Source organism: Strigops habroptila, chromosome 1 (genome assembly GCF_004027225.2).
Source record: "Strigops habroptila isolate Jane chromosome 1, bStrHab1.2.pri, whole genome shotgun sequence".
Taxonomy (NCBI): Eukaryota; Metazoa; Chordata; class Aves; order Psittaciformes; family Psittacidae; genus Strigops; species Strigops habroptila.
In genome coordinates, this window is record NC_044277.2 from 132,315,874 (window position 1) to 132,329,208 (window position 13,335).

Consider the following 13,335-nt stretch of genomic DNA (forward strand, 5'->3'; position numbering starts at 1 on the left):
AAGATTTTGAAAAGCATGGGTGATTTGGATGACTTAGTCAGAGCTACACAAGTCCCAGTGGCAGAAACAGAAGTTCCCAAGAGACTCCACTGAAATTAAAATTGTTTCAGGATAGCAAAGCCTTTTATCAATTCTTCCGTTAGGTATAAGAAACCCTAAACTGGAAATACACAGTTTATTTTAATGAACACCACAAAATAAATTTTAAAATATGAAATATACATGAAAAACACTACCGGTGTTTTTAAGTCTTTACTAATACTACTGCTGATAACCTTTCACGGTAAGAAATCGTCCCACTCCAGTGCTCCAACATACCCATAAGAGCATGGACAGCCAGAGTCAGTCGTATTTGACTGACACAAGAAGATGCCATCAATTCAGTGGTACCTTAATTCACTCCCATATCGTTAGCCTCGGCTGTTCAGCGGGAAAGTTTGGGGTTTTTTGACGTTACTTAGAGGAAAGGACCCTGTTGGCACCAGAACACGGTGCAACGCACCCTGAAGGGAGAATTTCCCACGCTCCTCACCCCTGCCCAGAGGCAACGGGCAGCTGCGAGCGCCCAGCCGCAGCCCGACGGCCCAGAGCCAAGCCGGGAGCGCGACCTCGCTCCTTGCTCATTTCGGGTGCGCCGAGCAGCCGCAGGGAGGGAACCGCAGCCCAGCACCTGAGGGCGGCCGCCGCCAGGGCACAGAGGGAGGAAGTAACAGGGGAAGAGGACTTGACAGGCGGGAGGGAAGCCCCGAACCCGCAAAGTGGAAGCGAGCACCAAGCGCCCACCGAGGAGCCCTCCACCGGGGCTGCATCTCAAGGGGCTGGTCCTCCCGCACGCTCCGGCCGCGCCGGCTACCCCGGTCCGTCACACCCCCGCCGGCCCGCCCCTCCGCCCTGCTCACTGCCCGCCCCCCGGGAAGCCCTCCCTCCCTTCTTTCCTTCCTTCTTCCCTCCTCCTCCTCCCTTCCCCGCCGCCGGCCGGCAGTACCTCCGAGGAGGCTGCAGACCTCGTCGGGGATGGCGAGCGCGCCGTGCATGGCGGGGGCAGCCGGGGACACCCCGGGCAGGACTCGACGACTCGCCCCGGTGCCAGTCCCAGTCCCGCCGGGGAGGAAGCGGAGGCCCCGCCCCCCGGCCGCAATGACACAGCCGCTAACCACGGGGGCGGGGCTTCCTACCGCGGGGGGTGGAGCTTGACGCCGCGGGAGGCGGGGCTTAGCGATGCTTTTCCCGCCCCCCGGTTTCGCGCATGCGCCTGAGCCCCACTCCCGATGTTTACATTCGCGGTGGAGTGTCCCCTTAGCAACGCCCCCGGCGCGAGGCGCTGCCTCCCACGTGATCACCGCCGCAGCCATTCAGCGTGAGGCCGCGGTGCGGGCCCCTCCCTCCTGCCAGGATCCAACATGGCGCCCTACGTCAGACGCCTGCTCGCCTCCGCCCCGAGGCTCACGAGAAGTTAGCTATTAGATAAGAGGGCCCGGAAGTTGCTCTCTGATTGGTCCATTGGTTGTCCCGCCCGAGCGCCAGGCCCTTCCCGAGCTGAGGGCGGGCGGCTCCGGGCTCCCCTCACAGGGGCGGGCCGGGGGGCAGCCGGGTGTGAAGAGTGTTAGATTTTGGACCTGGCTTCTCCTAAATACCTTTCCTGCCTGTTTTCGGAGCACGGTGCTGACTTTAACTCACCTGTTGGCAGGCGGGATGGCGCTGCCCAGGGAACAAGAAGAGCGGTCGGCCCCAGCGGTCGGCCCCTGCACCCAGCAGGGCCGTTCTGGTTCCCGCTCGGGCTACTGTCATTGCCAGAGTGGGGATTTGGGGTAGCAGACCTGCCGTTGTTACCTCACTCAGGGGCTGGGGTAGCACACTGCAGCCCAGCCTCATGCCGTAGCCGTGCTGGTGTCCTGGCGTTTGCAGCTGGCAGAATGAAGCCGGAGAACTTGAGGAAATAGCATACACACATGAGGCATGCAGTGAAATAAGAAACGGATAGTGGAGCGGTGCGAACTGGCCTGTTGGTGCTGGTGTCTCAGCACAGATTCGTGGGCAACGGCAGGAAGAGATGCTGTTTCTAATTAACACGGGTGGGCTGTTGGAACGGACAACTGTGTAGAAGTTTTTCTTATGGAGCAGTTTGGGTGTGCTTCTCACACAGATCTCTAGTCATATGTATTTGGAGCACACCAGTGATGTAATATGTTTAGTGTAGAAATTGTCAAAGTAAACTCTTACCATGTGCTTCTGCGACCTCGGTGGTTTTGGCTATATCTGTGTTATTACTACAGAATAATGTTTGTGTTAGAACTGCAGTTATGTTAGCACATATGTATATCATACCAGTGTAGAAAAAACAGCAAGGAAAAGAAGTACATATATGAAATTCCACATTTATACTAGTGTAATTATATTGACGCTTGTGGCACAGCTGGCAGTACAGCTGCATCGGTCAGGTATTAAACAGTTCTGCACTTCTGCTTGATGAAGCTGTGCCAGCTGAATGTTTGCAATGTGGACATGGTGTTAGATTATATTGTTCTTCTGACCTCTCACATCTCTTTTAATTACATGGAACAACTCATTTCAAATACATCTGGGTTTTCAAAGCATTGCAGCTTTATTACCTGGTTTTATGGCCAGCTTGACTGAAACTCAAGCAGTTAACTAACTGACCTGTATAATGTCACATAATGATTTTTATGTTAGTTATCTAATTTCAAAATAAACATGCACACACATCTGGGTGCATATGTGTATAAATATATCTTGCCTCTGTTTATATAAATACCTACTATCTTCTGGTATGAGAACATGTTTGATTAATTTTTCTGTGGTTGGTAAGGAGCGCTCTTTGGGCTTACATTAAATTACACCTTTCAGATGTGCAGTCTTGGGAAGCTGCCATAAGGAATGGGAAAATGGCTTGTAGTTTAATTTGCTTGCCCTTTTTCAGGTTAATCATAATCCTACTTTCTTGTGTTGACTTTATGGCCCCATCCATTTCTGTTCCAGAAATGTGTCACTTGAATTCTGTTGTAGTCTTTGTTTTGAGATCCCTTTTTCTGATAATTTATTCCATATGTTTACCACTTGTGTGAGCTTTCCCTGAGTTTCAGAACATAAACCGAGAAGAAATAAATAACTTACCTTTATTATTTCTCTCCCCCCACCCCCCATATTCTAGTCACTATGGTTTCTTTCTACCTTTTTTTTTTCCTTAAAGATCTCCTTGTTGTTGCACTGAAGACCAGCCCATGACACAGTCAGCAAGATTTGTGACCCAGGCCTATTTTAAGCCTTGTTAAGTTCCAGATTTACTCATAGTTCCCTAATTTTTAAATCTACTGCTAATAGGAAGCATAATTCAAACCAGACTCCTTCCCTGAAACAAGTCTGGCTTCAGCACTGTTACAGCCTGGTTTCTGTGGATTCCAGAGCTTGTGCCTCATCGAAACCAGACACGCTGCCTCGCCTAATCAGGCCCATAGATCAGGGGTTCTTGATGTGTGGGTAGCAACGCCACAGTGAACACACAGAAGTTTGTTGTCCTTCTGTGTGCGGAAAACTACAAAAACTGGGACTTCAGGAGGAATAGCCTACCTGAATCTGCAGAGAGCCTACAGTAGTGCAGCTGTAGGAAGAATAAAGTTTCCCATTGAGGAGCAGCATCACCACCACTGTGCTCCCCTGAAGAAATCCAACATATCCAGCAGACTGGGAAATCCAATGTTTTTCCATGAAAAGTTTCACTTTTCTGCAGCCGTGCTTTTAAACTTTAGATTTTAGGAGAAGAAGGAAACAGGACCTACGCGCAGCTGCTGCTGGTTCTCTACATGTCCTTTAACAGAAAATTAATTGGATTACAGAGCGTGCTCCTTCCACTGCTTCCTGCACTATTTCACACAGGCCGTGGCAGCCCTGTTGAGGCTACTCTGTGTTCTCATCTGTTCATCCTGTTGGCTGCCTGTCTTCTTTTGACAGATTCAAAACAAAATAGCTAGTCAATAATCAGAATATTTATAATTTTTAATTATTTAATTACATTAAGCAGTAGTTGGCAAAGATTTCTGGCATGCACATATAGCTGTTAAACGGAAAGAGCACAGACTTTCTTTACAGAAGCACTTTCTTTATAAAGAAATGCAAAAAGTTCTGGTTTTAAAAAAAAAACCAGAAAATCAGGTCATTGAATGACAGTGCTCTACACATGGCAACTCTTTATGCATCTTGAGTGTGGCTGCTGCATTGCAGAAAAGCTGTGGAGCCTCTAGCAGTGGAAAAGAGGCTCTGAACTCTTTGTCCTCTGGCAAAACATCATTAACGTTTTCTTAGGATTTGCTATACTGCTCAAATTAAAATGATTTCCTCACAGGCACAGTTACATTCAGGACATCAAAGCAGTTGTTTTGAGAGTAAGTTTACAAATTAGCTTTGAAGCATAAAGAAGAGCTAGTACTTCATGTAACAGCTCATTAAAATTTTGTACATCTTCTTCTGTTCAGAATCCATCTCCATGAAACCTTCCTATTTTGCTGTCCTCTTACAGGCATTTTATACAGAAACAAAATCTTTGAAGCATTCAAGTATTGTTTGTACAGTTGGGTTGCATTGGCTGTACTTTGTTAGGATGTGGAAACATGGTCTTGCACTTAGAATTCAGCCCATGGAATTCAGCCCGTCAAGCATGAGCTGAACACGCTCTTCGATTTATGGGATGCTTTGATGATCACCTAATGGAACTAAAAGGTACTCAGTGAGACTGTGGAAGTTTTGAACACTGAGTGCTTGTTTATTAGTTTATATGATGAAAAATTGCTTTTTTCTACACAGTTTGGAGACTTCAGTGTCACTGTTTCATGTTCTGAGTTACATATCTGGTGTACTTTTCTTAGTGAAGGTGACATGCCATTTATAAAAAAGATCAAGAATAGTCCCCTAAATCATTTGCTCTGCACCCTATCATGACTTGACTACCTGCTCAGCCTTCAGAACTAGTATTTTTGATGCTGAAGTCTATGCCTTTCCAAAGATCAAGCAACAAGGGCATAATTCTTCATTTTTGTATTTGAATATATTCCAGCAATGTCTAACTTCACCTCACTAAGAATTACCTCTGGAAAGAAAGATTGGTGTTTACATGATCAAAACTACAGGATAATAAATGTATCTTTGAATGATGTTTCCTAAGCATTACATGTGAGAAAGATTTTTGCATAAGCATTTCTTTTTATCTGAGCATCCATTAAGATTGTATATTATATTATTTGTAGAAGATTGTATAATATCTTGTTAGACAAAAAAATACACTGTATCACAAAGTTCAAGTTCAGTGTCTTGCTTAAAAAATTCTTAAGAAAACTCATATCAGATAAAGGCTTCAGAGTTTCACTAAGATCCTGTTTTGAGGTGATTTTCCAGCTGGATTGATTCAAATGGAACATCCTGAAAGTTAGTTTTGGCACAGGTGTGAGATTTTGGTGGACATTTTGTCTCTCTAAAGTCTATGAAAGCAAGCCAAAGATAACTCCTCAAGTATCACAGAAGATGACCTCTGCTGCTCACCATGCAAATAGTTCCAATGAAGTGTGAGACAACTGGCTGCATAAGAGTTGTGAGATTTCAGCTCATACTAAACCTGTTTGTTCCTGTTTGTACCCAGGCCTTTGCTCTTAGACATCTTAAAATCAAATACTAAAGGAATAAAGACCTTTCCTCTCCCCTCTTCAAGACATGTGGAGATGCTCTGATGGGTGTTCTGCAGCTGAGCATAGTTTTAGGAAGGAAGAGCGGAGGGAAGCTCTGTTTGACTGGAGTTAAGTTAGATTTTATATAAACTTTTCATTATCACCTATATAACCTTGATATCTAATTATAATTTTGGAGCAATGAAGAGTCTTAATAATTCTGACGTGGATAAACATGCATAAACATCCCATTGCATTCTCCAGAAGCAAAAGCAAAAATTCTTCATCATTTTTTGAAAGGTAGATGAAATAACAATAAAATCTAGACAACCTCTAATCTAAATTTAGTGTTCTTTTGAGTTCTTTTAGCCTTTTATTAGCTGTTATAGTGCATTGAGTCACATTTAAAACAAATTATACTATAGGAAATGAGATTAATGAAGAATACTTTTCCATGCATTTTTATATGAAGATGCTGTATCCTGTTCCTATTGCAATAACATCACTTCAATCCCCTGTGCCATAAGACACCCACCATCATCTGAGCCACTGCCCTCTTTTTTTCCCTCCATGCCTCTTACTCTATCAGTAAGAAAGAGGCAGCATTTTCAGTGGCCAAATTGGAGGGATTGCTGTGTTGTTTGACCTGCCAGCACAATTCTGCTGGTTGACCAGCCTGCATGCCAAATGGAATAGATACCCGCTGATCCTGGATGGCAGTCCTCTCTGCAGTGGTGTCATTAGCCTGGCTCGCTCTCTGTCCTTCATCCAGTGGCTGCTTTTCAAGAAATTTTCAAGAAGGTAGTATCTGAAGACTATACCTACCAGATAGAGTAATCAGATTTCAGAGAAAAATCAATAGGTGGACAGGTTTCCTTGGGTAATCAAGCAAAAATTGTTACTTTGAAGTCTTAGAGGTAAATGTGACAATAATTAGCAGAAGCCTTGAGGCACAGCCAGTTTGTGTGCCTGTCTGCTGGTCATGTGTTTTGTGAGCAGCAGGGTAATTCCCTTTTTCAAGTTCCCTCATCTGTACATTGTAGAAGAAGCAGTAACACTAGATTTGCAGGGGAAAAAAGGGGTTTCTAGAGTTGCAAAACTTTTCTGTGTAACGCTACATTTCCCTTCACAAGAGAAATAAAACAGTTGCTTTGGTTTAAAGTAGAACTGAATAAAAATCAGGGTAAAATATAAATAAATCTTTTGCAATAAGCTACAGAGTACTGGCTCAATGCCTCTAAATTGCCAATATTTTGACTGAAATAAAGACAAAGAACTTCCTAAACAAGTGACATTTCTCAAAGAGTCACATTGAAAACCTCCACTAAACATTAGTGAAGTGGTAAGCTATGAGTTAAAAAAGTTAAATGGAGCTGCTGTGTTATTTTTAAAAAGTCAAAGTGCACTTCAGAAGAGTGCTTCCATCAGCCTAAAACAGGAATATATGACTAATTATGGTCTAGCTAACAAGAAGAGTTAAATGTTACATCATATGCATAGGCATTAGCTCTCCACCTTTCTTTTTAAAACAGCTCGAATGAATTTTTATCTTAATGTGCTTAACTCACTGTTTTTCCTTGCAGTATTCCTAGCTTTTTTATTATTATTTTTTGCTACTTGTGATTGCCACAAACAGCAACAAATCCAGAAAGTATCATAAAATTTCAAATGAAATAGCTGTTCTTGTTTTCTGAATTCGACACTTTTTCTGGGAAACATAGATGAAAATTTTCTTCAGGCTCATATAGAAAGGGCTGGTCTAAGTGAGGCAGATGTATAGGCTTATTTCTTGCCATGCAAACTAATTTTCTCTATAAGAGGAACACCATTAATTACCTTTTTTAAAGTGGTACATAGATATGTAAAATATCATGCCAAATAAGAAGCATTTGTTGTCTCTACTAGAAGTTGCATTTGATGACATTTTATTAAAGTGCTCAACTGATAAACTTCACCTCGATGGATTTAGTTTAAGCTGTGAACTAATATTTTGTGAAATAAAGAACCTTGAAAAACTCCTGATGCTGATACACTTTATTTATAAAGTGTCTTCTGGAATATCACATGGTTTACAGTGAAACTACTCAATTAATAAAATAGCTTTTCTCAGCAAGTATTTCTACAATAATGTCCATAAACTACAGTGTGCCTGCCTAAAAGTATTTCAAGACAATCATGGCAATATGCTAAAGGGGGAAAGCAGACCCCAAGCCAATATTGTCTCACTTTTTTTTTTTCCCCTCTTCTTAATTTAATAAAAAGCTCTGAACACAGAGACTGATGGGGTTTCAAGTTCTGAATGACGGGGTTTCAATTGATCATGATACTTTATAGCTCCAAATACTTGGGGAACTAAGCACCTTACAAACCCAGCCAGGACAGAAACCTTACGAGGTGAAGAGTAGTTATTACCACAAGGCTGTAGAAGCAGCACCCAGGAGGAGAACTGGCATTGCTAGGATGACAGGGGAAGTATGTGGCCGCATGTGGAAATCAGCCAAATAACAGAAATCCCAAACAAGTACATCCACTTCTGGGTCATAGCACCCCTCCAGCAAGCCACTGTAAAATCCTTTGGCTGTCACCAGTTCACCAGGTCATTTGATTCCCGTCCTTCCTGTGAAAGGCGTTATGTATAGACTCCTTACAATCCTTCAGTCCCAGTCTCTGCACTCTGGGACTACCCTACATTCCCACCAGGCACAGTGCAATCCTGCTAGTTTGACAGAACTACTCCATCACTAGTTTTGCAGCTAGTGCATGAGCCTGATGCCAACATAATCGATGCTATTAACAGCTAAAAAGCTAAGAAAAGTTGTAAGACTGATAAATTATATTTCATTTAAGAAATCAGAGCACGTGATGTAAGACTCCTTCCACATGGTTGTGTTTGTATTCAGCAACATCTATGTGGCTCTTCCCACATAGGTAGTTTCCTGGCTTCACCTCAGCCTGCTCACCCATCTATCCTTGCCATTCCCAGTGAGGCTGCTGACCTGAAAACCAGCTGCCAGTTCTGTAGTGTCTGCTGAGCACATGTCTCCATGATGTATAAAGCATATAAATCCTTAAAGTATGAAACTCTTGTGCTTTCATCTTACACTGCTGAGCGTTAAAGATTCAACATCCTAGACCTAGTCACTGACAAGTAAAAGAAAACAAGGCTAGGGCACGGAGGGGAGTCTCGAGGCTTCCCAGTCAACTGCTAGTAAGCTTGGTTTTGCCTAAATACACTGATCCATCTTACCCATTTCTGCTTAAAAGTTTATCAATGCAATTATTCCTAATGAAAGTATTAAATACAGTGCCAAACTCATGAGCCAGAGGGCTGTTTTTTCAAGTTTTTCATTACTTACTAAGTAAATTAATTAATGCAAATTAAACTCTTGTGTCATAAAACCTCATCCTGCTCTAATTGAAGACAATGGCAAAACTGTCATTGACCTCCATGGGAACAGGTTCAGGCTCATAACTTTCACATATTGTACAGTAAGCGACATAATCAGAAATACTATCTTCTCCCATTAAAATGATATATAGATATAGCATGACAAGTAGCAGCACAGGGACTCATCTGATGGCTGTAATTAGAGGTTTTTAATGACAGGTTAGGTATGTTTAATATGCAATTCCACATTGCTGTTACAGTATCAGATTCAATTCAGGATCTTTACACATAGCATAACTGAATTCGGAGGCAGATGAATGTTCCCGATATTTCAAATTCAGCAGTTTTGCTGATTTAGCACCTTCTGAAGCACGCACCATGTGGTGAACAAACACTATAAGCAAAGATGTTTTCCACTGAGATTTTCCAGGGATTTAAAACCTTAACACTTTCCTGCTCTCCTTACAGTTAGAAAAAGTGTTGCTTTCTACTTAGACACAGAACTGTGCAATCATTCTAATAGGTATCATTTCATTATCTCTGAATAATTCAGGTGTGGAGCCAACTCCATTTATTAGTTAATAACCAATCCATTACTTGATTAACTGACTTATATGAAGAAAACTTATCATCCATAGATTTGTCTGCTTGGAACTCAGTCAAAACAAGATATTGAAAAGATAGTTTTTTCACGTTTCAATATCTTACAGAAAAATCATTGTGCCAAATAAGAATGAAATAGTCTGAAGAGTAATATGTGCCTTAACAATAGCAGATACTATAAACCCATAAAAACAATATAAAAATAACCCAAGGCACTACTAATTAAGCATGAGTCAGTGCTTCCAGTAAATTCATGGCAACTGCAAGCACCAGGAAAAGAGTCGTCTATCTCAAAGCATTGCCAACTTACTGTAGAGACTTGATCCAAAGGGTTTGAATGTCTCATGTATTTAAGATTGCCAGTTCATATCCATCTATACAGTCACCTTCTCTTGGGATTTTTCTTTCTCCCCCATGGTTATCAGTAGCTTCTTCAGAAAACCATCACTGCCTGATAGATTTAGGAATTATTTTATGAGCCGATATGTTTCGTTTTTTGACATAATGTTAGGAGTGTATTTTGGCCAGGAAGCCTAAAGCTAAATACTCCAGCATTCATAAGCCATGCCAGGGATTCTTGGAAACACCTGCACCTTGCAGTTATGCAAATGCCTTTGATATATGTCAGAACACTGTTTATTTGCACCATACCAACAGCATGTCATCTGAATTAATTTTCACATTCTTGTCCTGATGGGACATGGGTCTGAATATAAAAATTGACATATGTGAGTCCTGTGTGGTTAAAGAGGTATTGATGCTTTCCCCAAATTACCCAATAGATCTTCGCTGGCCAATTACAGAATTAAACTAAGATAGCTTTGTGAGTTACATATTAAGAACCCCAATTCACAGATGTGTATATTGTTTCACAGAGATGCAGCGAGATGCATCCGGTAGTGATGTGAATGGGCTGAGAGTCAAAGATTCACCAATACTAGAGTAGTATCACAGACTTAAGTAAATGCAATACATAAATGCTTCTCAGCACTGTCCTGCACGACATCCTACACCTTGGGGTGAAAACCCCTGCGGGCAGGTCCTTCACTCCTTCAGCCAAATCGGTTCACTTGGAGAGCAGAAATGAAGTGGGAGACACCATGCTCACCTGTGGTCTTTCAAATCACTAACTTTTTGTTTAAAATGTTCATTAACATAGCAATAATAGCTGGTGCTGGAATCAGCATCAGAGAAGATTCAGACTATATCACCTGTACCTCAGGAAGGCTGTGGCAAGATTTGTTCATTTCCTATGTTGTGGCTTCATGACCTATAGATCTGAAGACTCTATCACTCAGAAGATTGTCTTTTTCTCTCTATCTCTGTCTCCTCCATATGTATTTTTTTCACTTGTGTGACGCTAGCAAAGTAAAACCTTCAGTAGATGGCTTAACTCAAAGCAGGACTGTAGGAGGAGAATCTAATCTGTACATTTTTGTCATGTTTCATGACATATATTTGTCTGAAAGGGGTGGGGGTGGCATACTGGTGGGCATACTGCTTTTGTGACACTGCTTTCTAGCTTTATCAGCTTTCTATAAAAGAAAATAAGTGATGGTGTCAAGCTGGGCATTTACTCCTAGATGTTCTAGATGTAAATCAAAGAGGAAAGTTGAGGAGATAAGATGATTTGCTTTCAGTGCAGGGAGTATCCCTGTTACTGGGTATTGTTTGCAAAAGAGGACACCTTCTCTGAGTGACATGGGAAGTCCTGCCAGCCCTGTCTATTCTCTTACAGAATATATCACCTTTTTTATAAATGAGTACTTTTATAAGCACTGTAACTTTTTTTGTCTTGTGATTGATTATGAGCTCTAAGAGAAGTTTGTTTGCAGACTGGCACATTCTAAAGATCCTGCTGTCTCCAGTGTGGATTCTCTTAGGTCTTGCAACTTTTGAACTCACACTCCAGCCTTTTCTTTGTCCAGAATTTATGGGATCTCCTCACTATTCTTCTTCATATTTTCATGAACTTTTGAATAATTTAAGTGTCTGTGAAGCATTTCTTCTTTTCTAATGGGTTGAAACCAAAAAGGTTCAAAGACAGTATTGGGTACATACATAGACATATGCAAACAAATGTGTAGCACCAAGAACACCATATTCTCAGGTGGCTCTGTTGAAATGACACGTTGTGGATAGTATATGCCTGCAGGAATTGCTGTCCAGTTACATGTTTGAAGCTGAACATATTATCTTTAATTATAATGCAATTGCTACCTGTTTTTTTTATAGCTTCTGCCTGACCACATTCTAATGTGCCCATGGCAAGGAAAATATTGTTTCCATTCCAATTGGCATAATGAGAAAGTGCGTTTAATGTGTTGGCTTTAATACAGTATTTATCAGAGGATTATCCTTTGAAATTGTCAGTTTATGGCATGATAATTAGATCTGGTACTGGAAACCTGTCAAGTAAAAGCAAGCTTTCTTCAATAATCTTATTCCTTTCCACTTCACAGGTGGGGCCTAATAAAGTGAACTACTGAAAAGTATTGAGGCAATAGGAGGCTTGGCTTTTCAGTACATGCACATAAGACTTCATCCCAAGAAATTGCTTGGCAATGTTTTCCATATACAAGATTTCTTCATGAGTACATCTTCTCCCTTACAAACTGAAAGGAAGAAGACTATTGAGCAATAAAGGATGAAGGGAAAGAACATGGTAGCATAACTAATAATTAATAAAGATATGGTTGGTATCTAAATATTTATAGGAAACCTTAAATGTATACTTCAGTCCAGTATATTCTGTTGAATGAGATATAGTCTAGCTTGGCCTGACCTGCCCAGCTGGTCATGTTCTATCTCACAATAGAAAAGCCCTTTCATTATAAGTACCCTAAACAGTAAGATAAACTCTGAGAAGTAACAGGGGAAGTGTTATTCCTCCTCTAGGAATGGGGAGGTAAAAAAGTTACTTGTTAATTCTAAAATAAGGTCCATGGAGCAGCTGTTCCCTTGTTTCAGCTGAGGGCATCACACTATTGTCAATGTTGGGAGTTGAGAGTTAGCATGAAAATTATAAAATTCTTCCCAAATATTAATCTGCTTAATATACTGTCCCATTAATTATGTTCAGATGAAACATAGCAAAAGAAAGCCTTGTCATAGAGGTTAAGACTTCCATAAATTTGACTAATTCATTCCTTAATTCTAATTAATAGGACTAAGGAATAATACTGGCTTTTTTTTTTTTCCACTGGCTAATCAAGAAGTTATATCTGCCTATAATAAGACAACACAGTATGCATATAAATGGCAGTATCTAAGATATCTGTGATCTTATCTGCAGGACTTACCCTATTTGGATTCTGGAGCCAACTAAATGCTCACGGAAAAAAAAAAAAACCAAACCAGGAACAAAGTGAGCTAGCAGCTATGCAAAACTTGTTAGGAAGGGCCTGTCGCCAAGCTTGAGATCCTATCATGAGATTTTAATTGCCTTCTTTGTTTCTTTTGGCTGCCAACGGTGTGGAGCTAACTCCAAAGAGGACTTAGAACAGTATCAGAGAGTCCCGCTTTACATGGGAAGTTCTGCACCTTATTTCCACCACTGTTGAAAGGCAGCTAGGAAACCCTTCATATCATATAAGTTGAAGAATCATTCTGTTTTCAGCTACGTTTTTAAAATTACTAAGTTTCTTCTCTTCCCCTTGCAAGCACTGACCACAT

General features: G+C 41.4%; 1 protein-coding gene across 2 annotated transcripts in view; it reads right to left on the reverse strand.

Moving 5' to 3' along the window:
* The window catches only part of SKAP2 (src kinase associated phosphoprotein 2), a 117,692-nt gene extending 116,461 nt beyond the window's left edge, over window positions 1–1,231 (reverse strand). The window contains exon 1 of one of the 2 annotated variants that reach the window (XM_030511478.1): window positions 986–1,231. In XM_030511478.1, coding sequence (XP_030367338.1) covers window positions 986–1,034 — 49 coding nt within the window. In that variant the 5' untranslated portion in view covers window positions 1,035–1,231. The remainder of the gene's footprint in view (window positions 1–985) is intronic. The other variant, XM_030511487.1, reaches the window with a different exon arrangement.
* Window positions 1,232–13,335: the final 12,104 nt, after the last annotated feature.